Here is a 27,808-nt window from a genome sequence, read left to right as displayed (position 1 = left end):
CATACACCGGTCGCGATCAAAACTCGACTTCGAGGTGACAAACAACGCCGCAGTATGAAGCCTGTCTCACCGGACCGCAAGCGAGTAGCTTAGGCATCAAAACCTCCGAGTACATGGGGATTCATCACTGATCATCAACCAAGTTACAGGATCCTGGAAAATCCGAAGCGAAAGCCTCGCACCCTATCAGGCTAGGATAGACCAAGTGGCTCAATTCTTTGATCACGTAACCTACTTACACCTACCTCGAGAGGAAAATCAATTTGCAGACGCTCTTGCGAAACTCGCATCTTTGATAAATATGCCAGATCACATGGTGGAAATGCCTTTGTGTATCGAACGACGGTCGAGCGCTTATGTCCACCAAATCACCGATGAAGAAGAAATCGCACAAGAACCCTGGTTCCAAGCAATCCTGAATTTCAAGCTTAATGGTACCTATCCACCGGATATGGACAAAAGGGGACAACGTGCTATACGCCTATTAGCTTCCCAATACATTCTGATGCAAGGAGAGTTATACAAAAGAACGCCTCTTGGTGTAGTCCTACGTTGCCTTGATCATTCACAGGCACGAAAGGTGATGGAAGAAGTCCACGACGGAGAATGCGGTCCTCACATGAGTGGGCCCATGATGGCAAAGAAAATCACACGCTAAGGGTATTATTGGACCACCATGGAATCTGATTGCATCAAATACGTGAGACATTGCCACAATTGCCAAATCTTCGGGAATGTACAACACGTCCCTCCTTCGTTGCTATACACGATGACATCTCCTTGGCCATTCTCCGCATGGGGAATTGACATAATCGGAAGATAACCCCAAACAGAGGTCACTGTTTCATTCTAGTAGCAATTGACTATTTCACCAAATGGGTCGAAGCGGCTTCCTACACTGCTCTTACGGCTAAAAATGTGGCAAAATTCATACAAAACAACATCATCTGTCGATATGGTTGCCCACATGAGATCATCAGCGATAATGGGTCACACTTCCAAGCCGAAACCGAGCAATTGCTGGCCAAATATAAGATTAAGCATCACCACTCTTCGCCCTATAGACCACAGACTAACGGCGCGGTAGAGGCGGCAAATAAGAACGTTGTCACAATTCTCAAGAAAATGACTGACAACTACAGAGATTGGCCAAGCAAGATACCCTTTGCTTTATGGGGATATCGTACATCAGTTAGGACGCCCACTGGGGCTACTCCTTTCTATTTGACCTACGGCATGGAGGCCGTACAACCAGTCGAGCTAGAAATACCATCCTTGCGTATTCTACTCGAAAGTCAAATCCTCGGCCGATTGGAAGAGGGATAGATATGAAGAACTCATCCTCCTGGATGAACGTAGGCTACGCGCCTTACATAATGTCCAAACATATCAAGCACGTATCAAACGAGCTTTCAACAAAAGAGTTAGGCCAAGAAACATCAAAGAAGGAGACTTAGTACTCAAATCGGTTAGAGCTCTTTTACCTGTCGACCCAAGGGGAAAATTCAAACCAAATTGGGCCGGACCATACCTAGTCAAGTCCATACTCCCAGGGGGTGCGGTTAGAATCACAGACCTAGATGGGAATGAGTTTTCAAACCCCACAAACCTTGACCAACTGAAACGATACTATGCCTAGAATAGGACAAAAACGCGCCTCGCGTGAACCCATGTGTCGCTCTTGTGGCACTAAATAAACGGCCCCTGGCCAAGCTGAAATAAGCTAAGTGTCACTATGCTCTTGCATTTTGACATTGCCATCCTCATATCATCAAATAAACTAAATTCGCACCTTGAGAACAAGCAAAAGCTCATGCTTATTCTCTATGTTCATTACAAGCTCTTGCTTCGAACAATTATTCTTTTACATTTACTTGAACTACGCGCAAGGGTTTGATTTCACTTTTTTAAGTGAATACGTAGGCAATCCTTCACGGGATTCAACCCAATATACCTAAAATGTAAATAGAAGGATATTTGCATTGCATTTGAAATTCGACAAGAATAATAAAAGAAAATCACAGTGGTTTCATAACCATTTAACCTTTTTTATTTCATTCGTTTTCTAAATAATAATAGTACGCTACATAATAAAAATAGAATAGGCTAGGATTCTAAAAATCCCTCCTTTTTATTACAACAATAATAATAATAATCAAATAATAAATAAGGACTTGGGCTATTCCTCCATCTTCCCCTTGCCCTTGTCATTTTTGTCATATTTCTTGTCACGACCTCGAGCCGGGCGCTCTTGCACCACTTCAGACCTAATCACCAACGGTCTTTCTCGAGGCCTGACTCTTCCATTCTTGCCAACCACCATTTCCGCAACAGGAGTAGTCTTTGATTTCTTCGAAGGATGAATGACCTGAAATCCAGCTTCTTCTTCTCCTTCTGTCAGATGCTTCTCCTTCTCCTTCTCTCCTTCGCGCACCTTGTAGTCAACAGGCTCGCGTTTCCTCAGTCTCTCGCGTTCTTCCGAAGTTGCAGCCTTTCTCCACCTCAGATAGGAATCCGACACCCACAAAGCATTGGCGGAGAAACTCAAGAACCACATGTTCCTTTGGGCCCATTTGATAGCCCACTCTCTTCGGCTCTCGGTGGTAAGCGCTACAGCAGTCTGCGGAACGGTATCAAGCCTCGGGATAGTCTGCTTCAAACCAACTTGCCTCATCAATCTTTCCGGAAAGATGCACACCATGAACTCCAATCCCGGAATGCGCACAGACCTAGTGGGATCCAAAGAAGACACTCCAGTGACAGACTTGAGGTGCCACCACGGTACGACCCACCTAATCAACGGGCCATCATCATTCTTCAGCTTGTTCTTCCAATAGTCACAGACCCGAGTGAAGTCCACCATGTATAACCGCGTCCTCATCGCAATCATACGGGAATGATAGGAAAGTGCATGAACTGGGGGCTCGAGCAGTCGGAGCCGTTCCATAAGCCAAACCTACCAAAAGCAGGTATTAGACACCAAACGAAAACGAAAAAAAAAAACGAAAAAAAAAACGAAAAAAAAAAAAAAAAAAAAAAAAAAAAAAAAAAAAAAAAAAAAAAAAAAAAAAAAAAAAGTGTCTTTTACCTGTAAGATAACGGGACTCCCCGAAAATGGAAGATCGCGGTTGGATTTCCTATTATCCAAACCCAAGATAATCTCCCCTAAGCACAAGCAAGCTGGGCTCCTGCGCAGCTCCATTTGCTCAACAAGACCCAAAAGACGGGGATCACCTCGCAAATCTTCATCAACGTGTCCATGGAAGACATACACATGAAGCAAACAAAAGCCAAATGCTCTCCTCCTAGCAACATAAGAGACAAGTGGGGTCGTTACCATTGATGAATCGGTCTACAAAGTCCAGCATTCTCACGCCTTTCGGGGTAACTAACCGATCCACCTCGAGTCTAGTCAATCCAAGCAGGTCTCTGAATTTTGTCTTATACCCTTGTGAAGTAGAAGGAATGGCGGGTAGATGCTCGGGGTCCCACCCACCAATAGCAGCAATTTCCTCCGGAAAAGGACAAATATCGCCACCTGGGAACGCGAAAACATGACAATTTGGGTCCCAGTAGTCAAGACAAGCATCCAAGAACGGTTTTACAACCTTAATGAGTTTCAAACTCAATAGAGACCCAAGGTTATGAGCACCCATGTCGTGCTTCTCAAATTTCGAGAATTCATTAGTCCATTCCTTCAAGCGGATCTCCAAAGTATTCATGATGACAATTTTCTCTTGAAAATTTATTTCGGGAGTTTTTATGTGGATTAACGGAGAAGAGACGGAAGAATTATATGATTTAAAGCTTCGTCGACGCTTCCCTTTATACTAATTGCTGTTTCCAAAAATCCGCCAGAAGAGACAAGCTTGGGAACAGGCGCAGCTCCTGCTGCGCCCATTCAAAGGGACGCAGCTCATGCTGCGCCTCTTCCCCAGACTCACTTTCTGCGATTTCCGCGTTTGGATCTTTCCTAATTCTATAACGAATAATTTCCTATTCCTACGGGATTTTATTTTGGTAAATACGAGCAATTTACCATGTTTCATGTTTCCTAAATTCGCGGGCACGCATTTCGAGGCGACGTCGACACCTTCGCCATTTTCATCGCACTTATTTCTTCTTTTTATTATTATTCTAATTCATTTATTTATTCTTAGGAAATAAATTTCATTTTAATTTCATTTTTTTAAGAAGTAATTTTCTTTTATTTTCATTTTTTAACAAATTTCAACATTTTCACTTCTACACTTACAGATTTCTCTTTTTTTCTTTTTTTAGGGGGTAACCCTCCCTACCGTCCGGTCATCTCCGACAAAGTTTTTGCATTTTTTGCATTTTTTGCATTTTTGTCCTTTTGAGTCTCATTTTTGCGCTAATTAAGACCATATGTGTATAAAATGTATGCTTTTGCGTGATTTCTATGTAAATTTCGGCAGCACGACGGCGTAAACCGTTGTCTACCAAACCTGTTCAAGAACTAACCTGCAGGTACAAGCAACACAACCCAGCAGCAAAGGCACTCAGGCCCAGGCCCGGCCCAAAGGGGGGTCATGTGGGGCATTTGCCCAGGGCCCAGAGTTAAAAGGGGCCCAATCATCTAGGTTTTAATAAAAAAAAAAAAAAATAATAATTAAAAACTAAATTAAAGCAACGGCTCCAAGTCCCAAGTCCCAACCTTCCTCTACCTTCTATTCCTTATTCTCCTTGTCTGACCAAAGTCCAAATTTAATAATCAATTTTCAATTTTTCAAAGTAAAAATTCACACACTGCTTCCGTGCCTTTATTTTCTCGTCTGCAAGAGTCCAGTCGTCCAGCGGTCCAGACAGTACTCAAGCTTCGTGCATCGTGCCTCCGCTGGATTGCTAGTTTTGCTACTCGTCTGATTCCTATTAAATTATTAATCAAGGTGTTGTCACTCCATTATCTACTTTTCAATTTTTATGCCTTTCTTGTAGAATGATCCATTGATTTGATTCCTATTTCCTAGTGTTTTTATGTTTGATTTCTTAGTTGTATCTTGTTATTGTTGTACTGTTGTGTGCAATAATTGTGAAAATTGCAATAATGTTGCCTAAAAAACATTTATCCGGAAGTGAAAAAAGGAAAAGGAGAAAACTTGTTGAAGAGTTGAATAAATCACAACAAGGTGCTATTGACAAATTTCTTATTAGAAATGTGGATGTGGTTCATGAAAATTTAGATCACCCAAATGAAAATTTAGGTGACGATATTGATGATAGTAATTTAGATGGTGAAATTGGTGATGTTGATAATAATAATAATAATAATGAAAATTTAGATCAGTCAGAGCCAACAATCCCTACTAATAATGACATCGATGGAGAAGTGACAATTCCTTCTATTGATATTTATGATCCTATAAATTGGACTAATCTTAGTAATAAGATAAGGGACTCTATAATTAAAAAGGGGCCTATAAGAGAATTGAATCTTGACTATCCATGTGATGATAACAATAGGCATTTTAAACATGCTTATTTTTCTAGAAAGTTGAATAATGGTGAGATTAGTGATAGAAAATGGTTAATTTATTCCAAAACATGCTGATAAAGTATTTTGTTTTTGTTGTAAGTTGTTCAAATCTATCAATAACAAAAGTTTGTTAGCAAATGATGGTTTAAGTGACTGGAAACATATTATTGACAGACTCAAGCATCATGAAAATAGTAATGAGCATATGAATAATATGTCTACTTGGAATGAAACGAGAATAAGGCTAGATAATAATGAAACAATTGATAAAAACTTGCTGGAAGCTATAATGAAAGAGAAAGACCGATGGAGGCAAGTGTTAGTTAGAATATTTTCAGCTGTAAAATGTCTTGCCACTCATAATTTGGCTTTAAGAGGATCACATGAAAAACTATATCAAGATAGTAATGGTAATTTCTTAGGATTGATTGAAATGATTGCGGAGTTTGATGTAATAATGCAAGATCATGTTAGACGCATTCAAAATCGGGATATTCATCATCATTATCTTGGGCATAGAATTCAAAATGAATTGATTTCCCTTTTAGCTAATAATGTGAAATGTTCTATAATAAAGATTATCAAAGACGCAAAATATTTTTCAATAATTCTTGATTGTACCCCTGATATTGCTCATCAAGAGCAAATGACTCTTGTTGTACGATGTGTGAATATGTCGGCCAAAAAATTACAAATTGAGGAGTACTTTTTAGAGTTCTTGGAAGTGAATGATACATCAGGATTAGGACTTTTTAATGTATTACAAAATGTTTTAAAGTCCCTTGATCTGAATGTTCATGATATAAGGGGTCAAGGATATGATAACGGCTCCAATATGAAAGGGAAACATCAAGGTGTACAAAAGCGTCTACTAGAAGTAAATCCAAGCGCATTATATATGCCTTGTGCTTGTCATAGTTTGAATCTTGCTCTTAGTGACATGGCACATTCTTGCATTAGAGCTACTTCATTTTTTGGAATTGTTCAACACATGTATACTTTGTTTTCTAGTTCTACAAAAAGATGGAAAATTTTGCTTGCTAATGTCCCTGAACTTACTTTAAAATGTTTATCTAATACTCGTTGGGAGAGTCGAATTAAAAGTGTTAAAGCTATTAGATTTCAAACTCCACAATTAAGATTGGCTTTGTCTATTTTATATGATTCTTGTGTTAATGATGCAAAGTCAAAGAGTGAGGCTGAGTCTTTGTATAATGCACTTGGGAGTTTTGAGTTCTTGCTTGGTATAGTTATTTGGTATGATATTTTGTTTGTTATAAATATGGTAAGCAAGAAATTGCAATCTAAGTCTATGTGTATTGACATCACCATAGAACAAGTCCAAGGTATATTGTCATATTTTGAAAAGTTTAGAGATGAAGGATTCACTTCTAGTATGAACATTGCTAAAAGTATTGCACTTGAGATGGATGTAGAGCCTACACTTCCGACAAAGCGTCGTGGTATTAGAAAAAGACATTTTGATGAAACTAATCAAGACGATGAACAAAATAAGTCTCCTGAAGAGTTATTTAAATATGAGTATTTTTTTGTTGTTGTTGATATGGCTATTAATTCTTTAAAAACCAGATTTGAGCAATTAAAAACTTTTGAAAGTATTTTCGGATTTTTGTTTGATTCAAACAAGTTAAAGTCATTGGATGAAAATGAATTAAGAGGACGTTGTGTTACTTTTCACTCTACTTACACGTCCGACGTTGATTTAAATGATCTTTACTCTGAATTCAAAGTGATACAATCTACCTTGCCAAATAAACTAATGTCGGCTACTGAAATTCTTGAGTTTGTTATAAGTGCAGATTGTTATCCTAATGCTTCAATCGCTTATAGAATTTTTTTAACAGTTCCCGTGACAGTGGCTTCCGCGGAAAGAAGTTTTTCAAAGTTGAAATTGATCAAAACCTACTTGAGGTCATCAATGTCACAAGAACGGTTGAATGGTCTTGCAATTTTGTCAATCGAGAAGGAGCTTTTGAAAGACATTGATGTTGATGTAATCATCAATGATTTTGCATCTCAAAATGCTCATAGAACCCGTTTTCTACGATAGAAATATTATGGTATGTTTTAATTTTTTTTTATCGTACATTGTATTTTTTTATAAAGGGGCCCCGATTCTTAATTTTGCCTAGGGTCCCGAATATTCCAGGACCGGGCCTGCTCAGGCCATCATATATACAAATGAACAAGCAAACTGGGGGCTTGCGCCCCGAATCAAGTCCAAAGTCCAGGCAAACTGGGGGCTTGCGCCCCAAACAAGTCCAAAAATGTTCAAAATCAGATGTACAAGTCTACAGAACTACGCAGACTCATCAGCTGGGCACCCTCCAACTCAAAGAACCCTCGCCGTAAGAGCAAGAATCTCGGTGTCCCGAAACTCGAGCTCCCTCGACAAGCGAGCCGTCTCCTCCCGAGACTGGGGTCGCCTCTCGCTCCGCTCACGACCACTGAGACGAAAATAAATTGGCTCATGTCAATCAATTCAAACAAAACTGAAAATCAAAAATCAAAAGAAATCAAATGAGGTTCATACCTGATGACCTCGACCACCGATGAGTGCCTCAATGGCGGTAGCTCATAGCCGGTTGGCCACCCTCCATAGTGCCACGAACCGAGATGGCGCGACCTGCATTTCAAAAGAAATTCTCAGTAAAGTGAACAAATTCAATCAAACGTGTTCTTACACGAAAGGTATATAAGCTGGAGGCTCACCCTCCGAATCGATGCGCCATCGTCTAGGCCAAAGATCCGTCACAGCTACGTCGAAGTCACGCAACTCAGAGATCGTCGTCCTCCCAGTCGCGTCAGTGTACTCAAGAGTCTCGGGGTACACTGGGGGCTCGATGCCCGCCGCTTAAACCTCCTGCAAAGACAAATAGCTCTCATTAATCGATGATCTTTCATCGTAATTCTCAAAATCAAATCAAGAAAAGTAAAGGATACTCACCACTACTGGCCAGTACGCCAACCTCCCGTAAAGGAACGCCGAGTAGTCCTCGCCAGGCAGAAGAAGGTCGTCGCCACTGGCACCAGCCAAGTCCGCCTCCCTCTCAGCCTCGGTAGGCTCCCTGAACATCGTCCTCGGAGGGTCGATGGGAATCGTCAACGCGCCCCGAGAGCACTGACGAGCCAAACGCTCGCCCAGATACCACACAGGACCCATCGACGTCCACAACAACAGCCGACTCGGGCTTCTAGGTCGAAGGACCTCAGCGACAAAAGGAGGCGCTCCAGCGTACTCCGCCCAAGGTCTGGGCACCCACTGCGACAAGTAAAGGCAAAGATCATTCCTATGATCAATTAAAAGCAAAAGAAATATAAATGAATATGAGTGGGATACTCACGCTACTCAGCTGAAGGGCGTTCACATCCCGCCGGTAGACATTGTGAGAAGAACGCTTGCTCTTCGTCCGGCACATCACTCAGTCCCTCACCACGGGATATGCCTTCTCCAGCGGCTCTGTCCTCTTGGGCGCGAAACTCGGGAAGTAAGAGTACACCCATGCCTATAAAACAGAATAATCAATAACGATCTTTCGTAATTCGATAAAGAAAAGAATTTGCTTTGGTCTAAAGGAAGGTTCATACCTCCAACAAGAGTCCAGTCCGACAGGCGCCGGAGAAGTCCCCTTCTCCATCAACTCGGACGAACCATGGCCCTCATGAAGCGGATGAGGACCGCAAAACCAGCAATGACCCGTCCCCCAGCGCCTAGGGAACTCGTCGAAAGAAAGGGAAGAAGCTTCGTCGATAGCCTCTCGCCCTTGTCTCCGAGGTAAATCGAAGACAGGAACCACCAAAGCCACAGACGAGCTCTCTGCTCAGCGGTACAAGGAGGAGGAGCAGTCTCCCTCCCATCGATCGTCACCAGCTCCGGGGTCTTCCCCGCAAAGTAGTCTCGGACGTAGGTACTGGTACCAAGCCCTAAGATCGCAACACCTTCGGCGATAAGTTCCAGCCGATCAACCTCCTCGCCTCGGCCGAATCCGCTCTCATAGCAGTCTCGGCCACACCATCTCCTCGGTCCCGCACGCACTGTAAATCATGCCGTAATCCTCCAGAGTAACTCCCACCTCACCGAAAGGCAGGTGAAACGTGGAAGTCGTATCCCAGAATCGATCCAAGAAAGCGCGTACCAGGCTAAGGTTAGCCCGCAACTTCCTCTTCACGATATCCCTCCAGACCTGAACCAGAGGACCAAACGCTCCACGCTCGATCATGGCCCTCTCCTCCGCCGACAGCCGCTCGTAGTGCTCCATCGCTGTCGTGTAACCCGAGAACGACCTGATGTTCCCGGCCTCCTATCATTATTTGAAACAAAGCTATCTTTAGCTTTGAAGGAAATTTGCAAGAAGTTTGGACAAAAAGAACGAAAGAGAATAGGTAATGAGTAGTGAATTCTTATTTACCAAGCTCTTCACCGTCCTGTAGGACAGGTGACCCTCTGCAGCCCACACGAGGTGCCTACTCTCCCGTGTCTCTCCCACGCGGAGCTCCCACCGACGACCTCCTCGCCTGACGTTGGCCCGTCTCGGGGCCTCCTCCTCCTCCTCGACGGCCTCCTCCTCGTGAGCCTCGTCTCCAGTAGCCATCACCGCATCGGTGAAGACCTGCTCCAAAGCTTCCTCAACAGCAGCGTCTACCTCCATGGGAGTCCTCCCAGAAGTAGAAGCCTCATCACCTTCAACGTTAAAGTAAATTTAGGCCGCGTCACATGACGACAAGCCTTTGTTAAAGAGTTTTCGAGCCCAGGGCCCTGAAAACGCCTTTTCCGTGCCATCCTTGGCCACGTTCCCACCAACCCGATCACTCATGTGATAAATTGGGTCAAGTTAAGCCCAAGCCAAAGCCTAGTTCCGGGTTCAAGCCGAAAGTTCGGCAGCATTTCGTTATAACGGCGATTATGCCCTAGAAAGGTGCCCTGAAAAAGTTGTCACAAACCAAAATTTCGAGATGGCAGGAAGTTTACCCATCATCCAAGGATCCCAAATATCAAAATTCATCCCCAATGGACAATCCTAAGGCTATTTTCGAAGCAATTTACGGTTCAGCTGTAAAACCGTCTCAAAATTCGCTCAAGGGCCCAAAACTCGATGAAAATTCAAAGCAAATACATGGTCATGTTCCTAACATTGCCTACTATCCATTTCTAACATCAATTTGGCAAAGCAAATCCATTTGGGGGAAAAGCCCCAAATTTTCGATCAAAAGGGTCGAAAACCCTAATTCTCGCGGCTCAAAATTCGACAAATGTAAATGACTAATGCAAGATTAAGACACATACCTCGATTAGTCATGTTTAAAGCAAGCTTTTGAATCAAACCTCGGCGGAAATGGTGAAGATTTGAGAGAGAAATTGAAGGAATTGAGTTTCGAAATAATGAAACATAATCCTTCTGATTTCGCGTTTTTACGCGGAAATAGCCAAATTGGGGAAAAGACGCAAAGAAAGGGCCAGCTGCGCCTCTTCCAAGAGACGCAGCTCTTGCTGCGCCTCTTCTTTGTGTTCCCTCCATACGAATTTTCAAAAGTTCGTTATGAGTTCGTTATTTGTGGGCCCATCTTTGGTGCGCCTCTTCTTCAACGCTATTATATTCTTTTGGTCCGTTTCGACGATTTTCTTTCGTTCGCCCCGTTTTATCCAAAGCGACGGATTTTGCAAAGATTTGTCCAAATTCATTTTATCCCGCGCAGCAATATTTTGCAGTATTGCTCAAGTCATTTTATCCGACGCAGTAGTATTTTGCAGTCCTGCTCACTCAAGATTTCTTTCACGACGATCAAGATGTTCCTAGTCGTCTGTCCCCGCGCATGTAGTATTTTTGCAAGATCTTTGCTCACTCAAGATTTCTTTCACGACGATCAAGATGTTCCTAGTCATCACAATATTCCCCAGCAAGAGTTTGTTTGAGACCGACGCAAGCAGATTCAACCTCAAGTTTCGCCAGAGTTCGCTTGAGACCGACGCAAGCGGATTCCCCAGCAGTTTCTACCGACGTCCTGCTGCTTTCAATATTTCTTGTTTCCCCGCGAAGTTCGATTAAGTCTTAGGTATTATTTCTTCTTATGGCTGGCGAGCTTCCTTACGTAGTCTAATGGACTTTAAACGACCCTCCCCGATAGTCGACAGACTCTAAAATGTTCCCGACGATAGGTCCTTGGCTCAGACCCCTTGAGCCGCCTCGCGTCGCCATAGTCATCAGGTTGTAATCTTCGATTGACCTGATGGCTATACTTTGACTTTCGCCTTGTCCAAGCCTCAGTCAAAGTGGGGGCTCTGTAGACACCTCGTTTCTGCACCTCCCGCAAACCACCCGGTGATGATTGGGCCGCATGTTTGATTCGCGGAACGATTTGTGACAGTTCGTAAGATTATCGTCAAGTGTTTGCTCAAATATTAATGTCGACCTCTTAGTTGTCATCTACGTCCTAATACGGTCGTTTTGGCAGTAATTAGAGTACATTCGGAGTCCGGGTCAAAAACCGTCTCCATTTTCTGATAACTGTTAAATCCCGAGTCAGAATGTTCTGGAATGTTCCGGATATTTCTATTCCATATTTCATAAGTTTTATCTTTTGGCAAATAATATCCCGTAATATTCATAAGATAATCGAATTATTTCCGTCCTACCATAACTCAAACGCGGAAATCTTTCTTCAAACAGAGGAAACCTCCCAGGAATAGACGCATGAGTCTTTGCGCTGTTCCAAGAGACGCAGTGGCTGCTGCGCCTCTTCCCAGGCCCTTCTTTGCATGATTTACGTATCTTTTTTATATCTTTCCGAGATTCACTTCCAAAGAGTCTCTGAAACCCTATTCCTTCACGTGATTAGTATAAATAGGAGCTTTCGTTCCTCATATTTCTCACGCAAGTGTCCGCCCTTCTCTTCTCCCTTTGCATTCTAGACTTCGTTCTTACTAATTGGCGCCTACGTGCTTGGACTTCCGACCACGTAAGCTCGGATCTTTCCGGGTACCAGCCCCTCCGTTGCATGACCGACCAATTTGACCAACTACACTCAATCAACCTTAAATTAATCAATCGTTTTCCTCTTACGAGGGCACTCTCTTTGCATTCGCGTCGAGCATTCACTAGTCGATATCTTAGTTCATCTCGTTTCGCCAAACATGTAAGTCTGAGGGTGTATAATCCTTATTTATTTATTGTATTTTTTATTTATCGTATCACCATTGTAAGATTTATGTCGAAAATACCGTTAAAACCGATTTCTAAAACCCTTTGTTAAAACCTGTTTTTTCGGATTTCCAGTAGACAAACGTCGAGAAAAGACGCAGCAACTGCTGCGCCTCTTCGAAGGAGCGCAGTTCCTGCTGCGCCTCTTCGTGAGGCTGCCGCAGTTCCTGCTTCTTTTCTTCTTCCTCGTCCTCTGTAATTCGTTCTTGTTCGTATTTGATTTGTATTTGTTTGTTCTTTAATTCTTTCACATGATAGTTTAATAATCACATGTATATTAATCATCATCATTAACTTGTTTTAATCATCATAAGTCCGACTTAAATCCTAAATAATCCAATATTTACGGGTTTTCGTCATTAAATTCAAACCCGGATTTTAGAGATTCAATTTGTTCATATTGGGTTTCTGGGATTCGTCATTGATATAGTTTGCATCTGTTTATTCACATATTCATTGTATATTCGTCATATATCGCATATTTAACCTAGTTAATTGATTTCAATAGAGGACTCATTCATTAACATCGTTCCTTCATGTAATTAATTCGTTCGTTTCCGTCTCATGCATGTTTTACTGTTTTTATGACTTGTTCGTACATAATTAATGCATTAAATCACTTTCATCCGAGTCAATAATCTAATCGATCCATAAAATTAATAATTAACATTAACGATTTGCGATTCGGCTTACGGCCCGAACTCACCCTTGAACAGCGCGGAATCTGCCGCGCCTCTTCCGAGGGCGCGATCTGCTTTGCGCTGTTCGAGATGAGTTCGCCTCGAACTCCTTTTCTGCCTTGACGTAATTAATTAGGCTACGTATTAACTAACTATTATCCGTAATATCACGCTAATTCCTGTTCGTTTATTTCATTAATTTTATTCTTTTATTCTTTTATTTATTTTCTCAAATTATCCGTTTTAGCGGTATTTTCGACATAAATCGCCTATTCCATTGTAATTAATGTAATTTTCATTATTGTAATTTATAGTTATTGTATTCCTTTTATTGTTTGTATGTTTCTCACATGTAAATGAACATTAAATTCCTACCTCGACATTAATTGTTTGCTAACTAATTGTCAACCGACTTAGTTAAATTCTCACATGTTAGGATTAAAACTTGGATGTTGCATCGCATGCATATAATCGACGATATATCAAGTACGAATAACTTCCCTAATCATTAGTAGAGGCCGCTATCGAGGCGGGCGGGATTAGGTGTTCGATCAAAAGAGCTTCCTAATACGTACCCTCACCCCTTACTCCAGATCTCCGTGAGCACCCGTGTTCATTGGCATCCACGAGAGTCATTCTAGACATAGAATGCTAAGGGTAACGATTGCTTAGTGTTCATGTCACTACTTTGTGTCTTGACATGACACGAGGTATTCGAACGGTTCCAATTTCCCATAAAAATTGGTGGCGACTCCATACAAAATGCAAACGCTTGTTCCCCGTTTCTCACCAAGCACCCCCGTGGGCGGCCCGCTGTCCACACAAAGTTGAATCAGTTGAAAATGGGAATGAAGATAACAAGGAAGACGTGTCGGAAGGGGAGTTTGACGAAAACAAAGTTGAAACAGTTGAAAATGGGAATGAAGACAACAAGGAAGAGGTGTCAGAAGGGGAGTGTGACAAAAACAAAATGTCTGATGATGACAAGGATGTACGAAATGATTCGAACCATCTTTATGTTGATAGTGACGGGGAGAATGAGCAAGAAGCCAATACGGATAATCCTATAAATACCCTTGTATGTAGCATGTTATCTGAAGATTATAGTGAAGAACCCAAGGCAACCAATCCCAACCAAAGATTAGATATTAGTACTGAACTTGATTTATTAAGAGGAGACACTGACCCATGTACAGAGCCATCTGAGTTTCAGCACTGTATTGTTGACTACGTCTACTACACTAAGAGAAAAGACACTCTTCTTGCTAGGTATATTTTATTCTACTCATTATGTTTCTTTTATTTAATCATTCTGTACATTTCGTTTGGGTATTATGTGCATTATTAATAAAGATAATGTACATATGTGTAATTAACTGACTTGTTTTGTGTAACGTCTGAACCAGTGAAAAGCTCATTGAGTTTATGAATGTCGTGGGTACCCGATATCTTTTTGCATCTCTAAAACCACCTCGGTATATAGAAGATGCCGTGGTTGATTGTTGGTCAGCTTACTTGAATTTCAATGAACTTGAAAGAAAATCTTCAACACCAAGTCGATTCTTTGCTTCAACCCTCGTATTTGTAAGTAAAATTTTATTTCATTCTATATTACAATAATTTTATGTTATACAAATGTATATTAATAGAAGAATATTATGTTCTGTGTGTGCAACAAGCATTTCAAGGGCAAAGGAAAGAATCCAAATTTGAAAGACAATTGGAAGTATTCAAAAAGCATCTTAGAAATGAGTTAAATCATGCTGGGATTATTGATGTGACAAAAGTTGATATGGTTAGCTCAAACAATATATATAGTCAATACATAATGTTATCTGCTGCTAATTTACTCTCGTAACAAATTTTATGTCTGTTGTATCTTCTAATCTTTTCTTATATAAAACAGTTTTTTTTCCCAATAATATCTGACAAGCATTTTTACCTGTTCGTATTCAATATGGAGAAGAACAAATTTGTCATTCTTGATAATCAACAGCATGATGAAACCCCAAAAACTCGTTATGGAAACAAACCTTGGAATATGGTAATTGTTCAGTTGCCTTTCATTGGTTATTTTTTCTTTTACAATGTCATATTTTTTGCACGGTCTTTCTAGATAGTTTAATCTGAATTTTTCCATGTAGCGTAATGCTTTGGCAGAATATTTCAATGACATTGGTGATTTGAAGGAAAGAGTAAGAGCAATGGAGCCAGCTGTATTAAAAATGCCTTGGAGAAACCATCAAAATGTTGTTGATTGTGGTATTTACACAATGAAACCCATGGAAACGTACAAGGGGGGTCAGTATTGGACTTGTGGGTTGACAAAAAACAACGTAAGTTTCTAAACAATTTATATCCCATAATTGTAAATGTACTTTTGGTTTAATTAAATGATCTTTCTTAAAGTATTAAAAAGACATTCTTGTTTATAAGTTACCTATCCTCAAGATATTCTAACTTTTGTAGATGGATGGACTTCGAATATTGAGAATAAAATATCTTTGCACTTTTGTTTCATCCAAGTGCAACATTGTTTGTGATGACGTTTTAACAAAGGTGAAGCAGTATCAAGAGAAGCCCTTCCCAAAGAAACTGGATTCGTCTGATGAAGAATTCTACGAGGGTAATGAGACTGTTGGGGATGAGAAGATAAGAGAGGAGGTAGTTGGAAAGAAAGAGAAGAGTACCGATGATATTGGTGTCCCTGACAACAATGAGACTGTTAGGGTTAAGAAGAGAACAATGGAGGTAGGTTGTACAGAAGGGAATATACCAGATGGTAATGATGTTTGTGAGAACAATGACAGCACGACAGATGTGAGTAATACAAACGACATAGCTAGGATAAAAGACAAGAGTACAAATGAGCATAATGTGCTTGACAGTGCTGACACTACCAAGGGCAAAGTCATCAACAATCAAAATGTTCATAATTTACTAAGCACAGATACATGCATTATTACTCCTCTTACTGACTTTCAGAATTGCATTGCTGATTATGTGTCGTATAGTAGAGGAAAACATACCGATTTAGCCAGGTATATATATATATATATCTACTAATGTACAATATTTAAATTTAAAACGTCCTGTATCCTGTTTTGAGTTAACAATGGTAGTCCTGAACCAGGGAACTTCTTGTGCATGTGGGTGACATTTCTCTTCGGCGTATTTAAATGGTAACGCTACGACAATCTAAGTATTTAACGAGTGATGTGATCGATTGTTGGGCAAAACTTTTGAATGCCAAGGAATTTAAAACATGAAACAGGGTCAGTCTACTGTATAACCAAATCAACATACGCAGCGGAAACAAATATAACAATACAATCAACCAAACTCCAACTCCAACAATAACCAATCATTAATCTAACTACACACTAATATGTGTAGCCCTGCCAGATTACCCATCGCAACAGGTAACCCACACCACCAGTGGGGGGACCGTAGCCTTGCCCACCATATCCCCGCTCATCGCAACGAACGATCCCAGCTCCTTAATGAGCACATCCCCCTTGTGACGGGAGTCACAAGGGGTGAACATTGGTATGGAACCATCTCCTGACATAGTTCCACAACTATCATCCAACCAACAAAACCAACCACCAAATCTCCATCAATTGCAACCAACGATCACATGGCTACAAAAAATCATAAACAATTAATTAATTATAAACCAAATAAGTAGGGAAACATTACCTTATTTTCAATCCAAAAAATCACAGCAATAAAACAGAAAGGCTCCTCTACAAACTCGTCATCTGTCAAACATCATATAATCAAAATTTACCCTAAACCCATAAAATATCTTATTAGGGTTTAACAACAACAACAATATGACCATAAAGACAAAAGTACAAAGCTTACGGGTGTGGTTTCAAACTCGTCGTCAAAAGCTACCAACCAAAACTATATTTATAACTTCACAAACTACTCTTAGTAAAGAGGCAAGTAAAGGTCGGATCCCAAGGGACGGGTATTGATGTAGGATTCTCAATTATAAGTAGCTATGTCTAAGGGTGTCATAATTTGGGTTGAGGTGATGTGTAATCTAAACTAATCAACAAGATGAAAGTAAAGTAATGAAAACAAGCAAGGTAATTAAAAGGAGATGTAAACAATTGATTAAAAGCACTAGGGTGTCATGTTTTCATAGGGGATTCATGGGAGTTGATCATACAAACATGTTCTCAACTATATAGCAAGCACTTATTGTTGTGATGGGATCGAGTTAGTGTATATCTTACAATCCCTAAGAATGTTTGAGTCCCGGAGCCGAATCGATTAGATTGTACAACACCTACAAGTCGACTTAATCCTTCCTATCCAACTATATGCATGGTTTAATGAGGCTCGACTTGGTGTATAAGCTTACAAGCCTCATTGAAGAGATAGGTGATAGGTAAAAAATTCAAGGATTCATAGGCTCGCATTTCATCAAACATAACATGTGCATAAGTTGAAATCACAACAAGCAAGCAATTTAATTATGAGAACATATTAGATTAAGCATGAATCATTCCCAATGTTTGTTTCCCCTAATTCCCCATTAACCCTAGCTAAGGAAACTACTCACGCATGATCAAGTTTAGCATGCTAATAAGGTTGTCAATCATACTAACAATGCAAAATATGATGAATAAATGAAAGTGATTAACAATAATTAAACAAGATTAAGAGAGAATTATACCTATGAAGATGGTTCCAAATAATAAAGCAAAGAATAATAGAAGTACTTGATGATTGATGGAAGGTTGTCAATCCTCCAAATAAACCCAAATAATCTTCTAATTACCCAAAATAAAGGAAGAACAATAGAGAAATTAAGGAAATATTAAGATGTGATTAATATTGAGAAATTGTATTACAACTAAATTAACATGATTATGAATAGATTAAGAGAGCACAAGAGTTGATTATGGAATGATGCTAATCTAAGTAGTACAAAGGGGTATTTATACTAAAGACTAGGTACAAGAATTAGGGTTACTAAGGGCTTAAATGACTATTAAGACCTGTAGATACCCAGTATCTGCACCTTCCAAAAACCACCCGATGATGATCGGACTGTAACGTGTTTTTGATATGCGTGCGTGGATTGGCTATACATGAGACGGTTTAATGCACTACTCGAATATGAAAAATGATTTCAAAAGTTTTCTAACTTCATTTGCATTAAAATGACACTATTTAGAGTTAAAACCGTCTTCGGACCCAAAATCGACTCAGAAACCCGCAACTCGAGTCAACCTGAGTCAACCCAAATCCCGAATATCAAAAATAATGCCATGAATGTTTTCATCATGTCATTTCCATTAAAATGACCCTAATTAGAGTCAAAATCGACACCGGGCCAAAAACCGATTCGAAATTCAAATCCCGACTCACACGGGTCAAACCCGAGTCAAGCACACAAAACACCTACCTCAAGTAACACCCAAAATCATCTTATTAGGTGCCCATATTGTTACACGACATCCTATTTGATTACCACAAATCAAACCAACCAAACAATTGATGGAGAAAAGGCCACGTCCAAATTGAAAAGGACAGGGCACCCCATTGCATAGCTGGCATGCCCGCGCCTCAATTGGGTGTCTCCTTAGCCTCCAAAAAAACCTAACCGACCTACCATCCCACATTTCTCTATAAATACCCACCATCACACACCATAATCTTCACGCGAGCGTCCGCCTCCTCCTTCTCCCTTAAACTTCTAGACTCGACTTCCTAAGTCACAAAATCGACACGTGTTTACGACCTACCGATCGTAAACACAAGCCTTACACATATTTTTTGGTACCGTCGCCGTGCATTCGACCGACCCATTCGACCAACTCAACATCAATCAACATGTTTTAATTAACATATTTTCAACATATTTTCAAAACTAAATCCTTTTTTAAGGCACTCTTTTTAAACTTCTTTGATCGCGAGCAGTCACAACGAGAAAACCGTCTCTAAAGTCGTATACCATGCAAACATCAAAATACGTAAGTTTGACGGTGTAAACAACTCACTTTATTTCATGTATTTACTGTTTTTATGAGTCAATAAGCATGAACAATGCATAACACGATTCAAATATAGGTTAGACGAGCCAAAATCGAGTTTTGGCCTGAGACAGAAGCTCCTTGCTATGCCAGGAGGCTCGCGCCTCTTGTGGGTGTCCGGGTCAGACTCATCCGTGTTTGTTCTTGTCTTTCCTCTTTATTTCTTTCTTATTTGCAATCGGTTTTTACCATTTCAAATGTTTTAAATAATTTTTATGACAAACTCTTTAGCCATAAATTATAATCACCCTTGGTGCTTTATACCATGACGGTTTAATCCTTGACTCGATGATATTATTGGTTAATTATATTTTAATGGGTATTTTAACATCCTTTTCTTTTATTTAGCATTTTTCTCATTTGTTTACATTTCTAAACATATTAGTCATAATTCATAATCATCCTTGGTTCCATATACCAAGTCAGTTTAATCCGAGTACGATGACAAACTTGACTAATTACAAATAATTGAACTTAACATAATTAGTTCAAATCAAACATTTTCCTTTTACACATTTTATTATGCTTTTCAAACTTGCAAATCCGACAACGAATATTACTAACATAAAAGTAATTATTCCGAGTCATGCAAATCATACTTGCAAATCATTCATTATAAAAAACGGTTTTAAATAACCTTTTTAACAACCAGGAGGCACCTCTTGGCTCGCCTTATGGCTCGCGCCCCAAGAGGCTGCCTGTTTTTACATTTCAAAACCTGGGCAGACCCCTTTCCCTCGCCAATAAGCTCGCGCCCCAACGGGGCTATCTGGCAATGTTCTGTCCCATTTTGGTACTTGTCTAGGACGATCCTGATTACGGTTCATCCGAATACATAACGGATCAGATTGACAAGCTCATGTTTTTACACTTTGTCAATTGACACCCTTTTTCAAATAAATGAATCGTGTTAAGCATCATAATCCGAATTTGGTAAATGGATGTTTAATTTCCGTTCTCACATGCAAATCAATCTAAATCCAACTTGACATCTTATACTTGATACTTCGATTAAATCAACCGACATAGAAAGCTCTCACATGTTAGGTTAAACTTTTGGATGTGCATTCATGCATTTACCGTTTTATCAACTCTTGCACTTAAACAACCACGATCGATCAGTAGAGGCCGCTAACGCGGGCGGGATTGGGTGTCCGATTAAAGGGCTTCCCAATTCGTACCCTCACCCCTTACTCAGAACCTTTGGAAAGTGGATGGCCTTATCCAGGGCGTACGAGAGTCATTTTAGGCATAGAATGCTAAAAGGGGGACGAGTCCTTATCTTTAGTACCTATGTCATACACTGCTTTGTGCTTCGTTTGACCGAGGTAAAAAGTGGATTCGAACGGGTTCCAAGCATCCCACAAATGCTTGGTGGTGACACCGAACATCTCTGCATCGTTTCGAGACCTTTACCGAGACGAAATCGACCGATGTAAAGCGATCCGGTCGAAAGCATTTTTACGCCACCGAGCGTGTCTTTCAAAAGACCGCTGCATGTCCACAAATTGGCTTGCCGTGCAGGTGGCCCGTGACTGTAGATCGGTAGGTGGCCTAAATCCACAGACCGGCCTGTGGCCCATGTCCACAAGACCCTAAGAAAAGTTAAGGAAATGCTGCTACCAAGGGAAATGAGCGGATCCTCCTTGCTAGTCCTGCCTCGGTCTGCTCGTCGCATGGTATGGCACGGGCTCTTCTGACTTGTGATCCGGTCTGATCCTGGGGAAGACGCTCGGCTCGTGGCGCTGCAAGCCGCTCGTCCTGGGAACAAGACGCCCGGCTCCTGGTGTTCTAGGACGCTCTGATCGTGCACAATCCGCTCGGATTTCTGGACAGACTGCTTCTCTTCTTTTCCTCCTTAACAATCCGCAAGGATCATGTCGGGGATGCAAGGATCCTTTCATCATTGCCCATTTCACTTTATTATCTACTTAGGCCTCTAGTTTTGGTCTTCTCTTTGATGCTTGGTCATTAGGTGCGATCCATTTAGCTCCATTTCGCCTATTAAATGCAAGGTTAGCACTCCTTTCCTACCAAGGAGACAAAACCTCAAAGAATATGCAAAATGGGAAAATAAAGATAGTAAATGACCCAAATAAGTGCTACAAAGCATAGGAACGAGGTTAATTCGGGGACTAAATGTGCTCAAATATGAGTCACATCAAACATCCTCAAACCGAACCTTTGCTCGTCCCGAGTAAAGAGGTGACTAAGGCTAGGACCCTCCAAACTCCCGGATCAACAAGTACAAAACACAAAAATACCAAAACCTGACGTCAAAGAGCTAAAATGATAGCTCAAGACTCGTCAACTAACAAAAAACCCAACCTTTCTTCACCCCTAAGTCCTTCAACAGACTGTTACAGGGAGACCCATCTAGGATCCTGGGGATTCCCCTCAAGATCATAACCAACTTCGCTTCACCCCTAAGTCCTTCTAGAGACTGTTATAGGGAGACCTATCTAGGATTTTGAGGATTCCCCTCAAGCTCGTAACATCACACCTTAACCTTTAAGGTCCAGACATGGGATTCTGATCCCACATTTGTTTACCAACCATTTCGTGCTTAGGCCACATCCAGCCTGAGACCCCATTCTGCACCACACTACAGGCCGTAACCCATCGGCCTAAACACCACAAATACAAGCTCCAGATCTTTATCTGTCAAACAAACCTTTTTTTACCAGGCTCCGCATTCCATAATGTCGAAGCCATTTTCACCCTGACCCAGATGCGGAGTTTTCAAAAACATTGCTCCCTGGAACAACACATGCCCATTACATTCTTGGAGTCCACTTTTTAGTGTGCTCACATAACAAGAAACATTTTCACAAGCTATGCCTCTTCGATTCATGATCAAGAGGTCTCCAATCAACTTTCGAGTCACCAAACGGAATCTTCCGTTATGACCCATAACTCCAGATTTTTATCTGTCAAACAAACCTATTATTACCAAGCTCCACATTCCCTAATGTCGAAGCCATTTTCACCCTGACCCAGATACGGAGTCCTTGAATGCTTTGCTACCGAGAACGGGACATACCCAATCTACCCTTGGGGTCCACTTTTTAGTGTGCTCACAGATAAGGAACATTTTTACAAATTATACCTCATCGATTCATGATCGAGGGGAATTCTCCCAAATCAATTTTTTGAGTCACCAAACGGAATTTACCGTCGTGATCCTCACACGTTAAGGTCCTAACATCTCACTTAGGCACACACATATTCCGAACTACGATCTGGTTAGATTTCACTTCACGTGAATACGTAGGCAGTCCTTTAAGGACACAACCATACACCTCAAAATCACTTTAAGGTCCTAAAAGTTAACTTAGGCACACACATTCCGAACTACGATCTGGTTTGATTTCGCACACACGCGAATACGTAGGAAGTCCTATTACTAGGACACAACCACACCCCCACACACATTCAATTTTCACACCTTCAATTTGAAGCCCATTGCACACACAGCTCAGAACTACGATCTGGTTTGATTTCGCAAACACGCGAATACATAGGTAGTCCTATTACAAGGGCACAACCGCATACTCCTTTCACAACCCTTTCTAATTTTCAATCCTCAATAACCAGCTCAGAACTACGATCTGGTTTGATTTCGCAAACACGTGAATACGCAGGCAAACCTATTACAAGGACACAACTGCACACCTATTTCAATCTCAACTGTCAACATTAATCCTCAAAAGCAGCCCACCCAGCCGCAAAAATTAATTTCATACCTCTTTACTGGGGGGCTTCTTCCTTAAAACGTCGCCCATTCCTCGTTTTGCCAAAATCCCACCTTCTCACTCTAGGGGCTTCTCTTTCAAGACGCCACCCATCCTTTATTCTCAAAACATCTTTTGAGTCTCCACTACAATCCAAAATAAAACCGCCCATAGCCCAGTGATCGGTTCGGACGATGACAAGGTCTTGGTTCCACTCTCCGAATCATCAAAACTCGAGAAGGAATCTGAAACGAGCAAACAGGGCAAAGATGTCTGGAGAAGATAATCAATTCCTGTTCTCCAGCCGAGCGAACCTTCTACTCCAGGGATTTGATACGCGTTGTCACCCTTTCTTGGCTAGGAGTTGCACTTACATGTGCGAAGTCTGTCAGAGTCACCCCTGTGTCGTGTCGATATTGAATTTGCATCACATTCACGACCGTCTGTTTGTCAGTCTGTCAGTATGCGTCCGTGTGAGTCAATGTCGCAACAGTCGCGTGTCTTCAATCCATCAAATTTTGGGTGTACCACCAGCAAGACTAAACATAAAATCTCACAACTTTTCAAAGCTTTTATCTCCCCTTACGTGAGATAGTACATGCTAGTTGCTTATATGCTAACTGCTCACATGATTATGTGCTTATGTGCTTATATGCTTGCATTCAACGTGCTTGTCTATGAGACTACGGATTTGTGTGGTCACTAACCATGCATGTAATCTTGAGAAGACAAACTCAGTCCAACTGGGTACTGGGTTCTTCCCAACAAACGGCGACCCATCAAGTCCAAGAGCTTTAACACCGCCGATTACATGGCATACGCTGCCTTCCAGCGAGCAGCAACTCATATCCCCGACGAGTCCTGAGAAGTTTCTAACTCGCCAGCGAGTGCCGATTTTCAAATGGAAGTCACACAGGCTATTTCCCAGAGTCGATCTTTCGACCATCGATGGCTGGCGAGCCTAAAAACGCACCTTCAACATGGCTGGCGAGCCTCAAAACGTACCATCAACATAGCTGGCGAGCCTTTGCACGCACACGAGAAGCAATTCAAGGACATATCTCGAAGATGCCTCAGGTATTACTCCTTCCTATGGCTGGAGAGCCTTACAACGCACTGCGGTTGGCGAGCCCTCTTTAAATCCGTAACACTGCCACTACTACAATTAAAGGCAAAGAGAACGCCCTTTCAAGAACGGTTGATAGCGGAACCGATCACTTTGTTATTTTTAGTTTGGCGGGCATATAGAATTCCAATAGAAAATGGTTGTTTGTTCAAACCGTTCTTGTACATTAACAAAGAGAACGGTTAGGCTTGACCAACCGTCTTAAAATATAAAAGAGACCGGTTATATATCCAGAACCGTTCTCCTTGATAAAACAAAGAGCACGGTCCATATCCTTGACCGTTCTCTATTAAATCACTGAAGACCGCTATTTACACTTCATTGGCTCCATACCCCAACTCATGTCGTCATTCATATCACAACTCATATCGTCATTTCCTCTCACTCCCTTTCCACCGCCACCACCCTCGTCCACCGGCACTCGCCTACCACCTTATTTCACCACCCTGATCCATCGTCGTTCTGCCACTAGCATTTTGGATGCGACGGTCCATATCCAACGCAGCCACGACGCACGATAGCCACGACAACAATAGATGCGACAACCACAACACACGACGAGCATTTGTCGGCGACTCATCTCCTCCGTTGACATCCTTCTGTCTCTTTTACATGGTATAATATTCCACTTGAATAATTTCAATTTAATTAATTAGGGTTTCTGGGTTGTCCATTTTTTAATCGAATTAGACAAATTAGATTGTTGTGTGATGCTTGGTATTGTTATTTGAAGTTAAATATCTCAACTTTCTTGAGATTATCTTTCAAAACCCATCTAGGAATACTTCCTTATATCTGATTGTTTGAAAGATCGATGTTCCATTAGTATGGTTGATTTTCTATGAATTTGGGCATGGCATCCAAGTTACCCGAAGCCAAACCCAGATAACCCAAAAGGGGCAAAGATGAGTTTTCTGTGACGCATTTTGTGTCGATTGTCAAGTAGTTACGTGACAGCTCTAATGTTACCAGGTTAGGAAGCAGGGGGAGAAGTAGAAGGATAATCATGTTAAATGCTTGTAGGATGCCGTATCATCTTTATCGATAAGTCAGAATCCAGCTATTCTTAACCATTTTGTTGCAATGGGATTTAATGAAGAGCTGGTCATTCGAGCACTCAAGGAGAATGGTGCGAATCTTTGTCATGCTTCTGTTGGTTGAGATCGACATGTAACCTTTTTTAATATGATTTTTTCTTTAATGCTCTGACAGGGGAGGAGGATACTGAAGCAATTCTGAACAGCCTTCTCTCTTATCCTGTAAGTGGTTTCGTCACCTTGATTATGCTTCTTTTACTTTCAATGTGATAACCTGTTATCAAAGGCCTTGGTAAATGGTAAATATGGTAGCCTTCACACCTTACTGACCTCAATGCATCTATCATAATCAAATGGTTTAATTGAATGGTTTTTATTTTGAGAATCGTCATCAAAATAGGCAGCGTATTATATAAGTTGTCAGGTGACAGGAATGCTTACCAGGAAAGTTTTAAACAATGCATCTCTCATAATCAAATGGATTAATTTGTGTGTTCTATTTATTTGTTTCATTGTAAAACTACAAATTTAAAACTCAGCTTAAATCAATTATGTATATCTGACTTTGTCATGATATGCATAAATGCATGTTATTGAAAACTTTCCTAGTGAAGACCCTCGTCCATCTAGAGCAAGTTTCCCATATGAGGAGCATTCTGACTGCGATAGTTCTTGTGCAGGAAAGTGCTGTAGCAAAATGGGAAAGGGCAAAAACAAGGGTTGCTAAGGTACATAGGAATGTCTCAAATCCAAACTCCGGATTGTTTATTTCTTGATTTAGGACTCCATATGTAGTATTTGAGAACTAACATAGTTTTTGTACCAACTGTAGGTGGGAAAAGGTTGGTCCCAAAATGAGAAAGCTCAAAAGTTGGCCTTAAGACATTGGCTGGAAGCTGTAAGCTTTTGATACAACAGTTTTTGTGTTCAATCAAATGTATTTGTGTTCCTAGATAAACATCTAGTTAACTAGTCTATAGCCACTCTATAGGGTTTGAGTAGAGTATTACCGCATAAGGTCCCAAACCATCTTATTTCTAGTCTACATTTTTGAGGTTTTTAAACCTCAAAATGTCATTTATCGTTATGTCAGCAAAACCTAATTCAAGTATAAACCAAGTTTTCTCTTGTTTTGATTTGAATACTTTACATTTATCGTTATGTCAGCTGCCAAGTTTATCGTTTATTGTCTTATCAGTTCAAAAGTCATTTTATAAGCTACAGTAATTAGCAAGACGGTTTCCTATATATACATCACTGCATCATCTGGTAGTGTACCAGTGTTTGCTGAGCATTCACATGGAGTTCTCTTATTGCAGATATATGCAGTGGGCTTCATTCAACGTTTTATAGCCTTCTCCATCGAGGTTGTTAGTGGCAGATTCTGGACACGATGAAGAAACATATGTTGGACATCCATTGAACTGATCTTTGGTCTTCATTAGGTCAGCCTTTGCTTAATTTTTGTGAAAACAATATTACATATGTTTTCTGCTCAGTAAGCTTATCTGATGTAGAAGGCGGCAGGCGGTCACCTACTCAAGTTCAAAAGTGATGGTAGCTGGTGTACCAGACTACCAACTTTCTTTGGTTTATTGACTTGAATAATTGACATTAATCATTATGTCAGCTAGACAGCTACAATGTTTATCTTTTATCGTACTATTGCCAGTCGTTTCATAAGCTATAATAATTAATAAGATGGTTTCCTATACTACATCCCTGTATTATCTGTCACTTGAATTCATCTAACGCAGACAACAAAACCTCATTCAAGTCAAATATTTTGGACCAGGCAACTCTCATATGTTCATTCCTTATTCCTTAAATTTTCAGATTCCTATAATCACTCGTGATTAACGAGAGTCCTGCTATAGAAACTGATGCAAGCTTCATTTTTACGCAGATGATGATTACAATTTTTTGAAGTTCGATTTATTTGCACTATGATGTGACTAAGTGATGAGGATTGGAGGATTTTTATTTATGTTTTGCACATGGTAGCGTATCTTCGATATTTGTAGGCTCTTAACAACATGATACGATTTTGTATTTTGTTTCAATAGAATTTGTCCTAATGGTTCAAATTAAATCAGAAGGCTTTTCTTGTGTAAAAATTGCTGGAGTTTCTGTATTGTAACAGGTTTAATTCTTATGAGCTATACGATTCAATCGTGTAGGGTTACGATAAAAATAGAAATATTTTTTTTTAAAAAAAAATAATAGGATCAAAGAGAACGGTTAGTACCATCACAATTGTTCTCTTTGAAAAGTTAGAACTGAGGCGCCAAAAAATCTAAAACTCTAACAAAGAGAACTGCCTTATCAAAAAGACTGGTTCTTATATGCAGCCGTTCTCTTTGATATATCAAAGAGAACGGTTCTAAAAGGCAACCGTTCTGATTGTTGTTACAAAGAGACCGGGTTGACTTTATTTCAACCGTTCTCTTATATCAAAGAG

At 40.7% G+C, this 27,808-nt stretch overlaps 1 protein-coding gene and 2 long non-coding RNA genes across 3 annotated transcripts; all 3 read left to right on the top strand.

Moving 5' to 3' along the window:
* The first annotated feature begins 5,068 nt into the window (after nt 1-5,068).
* Nucleotides 5,069-7,568, top strand: LOC141589946 (uncharacterized). The gene is made up of 2 exons (XM_074410566.1): nt 5,069-5,269; nt 5,598-7,568. The coding sequence occupies exons 1-2, from the start codon at nt 5,069-5,071 to the stop codon at nt 7,566-7,568; spliced, it is 2,172 nt and encodes a 723-aa protein (XP_074266667.1).
* Nucleotides 7,569-24,826: 17,258 nt separating this feature from the next.
* LOC141591008 (uncharacterized) lies at nt 24,827-26,607 on the top strand. The gene is made up of 3 exons (XR_012520592.1): nt 24,827-24,925; nt 25,288-25,439; nt 25,523-26,607. It is a non-coding gene; the product is annotated as an uncharacterized LOC141591008 (long non-coding RNA).
* A 54-nt stretch (nt 26,608-26,661) lies between these two features.
* On the top strand, nt 26,662-27,477 carry LOC141591007 (uncharacterized). The gene is made up of 2 exons (XR_012520591.1): nt 26,662-26,792; nt 27,254-27,477. It is a non-coding gene; the product is annotated as an uncharacterized LOC141591007 (long non-coding RNA).
* Nucleotides 27,478-27,808: the final 331 nt, after the last annotated feature.

The sequence above is a fragment of the Silene latifolia genome, chromosome 7 (assembly GCF_048544455.1).
Source record: "Silene latifolia isolate original U9 population chromosome 7, ASM4854445v1, whole genome shotgun sequence".
Lineage (NCBI taxonomy): Eukaryota > Viridiplantae > Streptophyta > Magnoliopsida > Caryophyllales > Caryophyllaceae > Silene > Silene latifolia.
Note: the sequence above shows the minus strand (reverse complement) of the source record. Positions and strands in the feature narration are given on the sequence as shown.

Excerpts from the sequence above, each read along its gene's own strand:
- LOC141589946 (XM_074410566.1), top strand. The coding sequence starts at position 5,069 with ATGTTGCCTAAAAAACATTTATCCGGAAGTGAAAAAAGGAAAAGGAGA. Across the intron at positions 5,270-5,597 it reads TAGATGGTGAAATTGGTGAT|TTGTTCAAATCTATCAATAA; the intron begins GTTGATAATAAT and ends TTTTGTTGTAAG.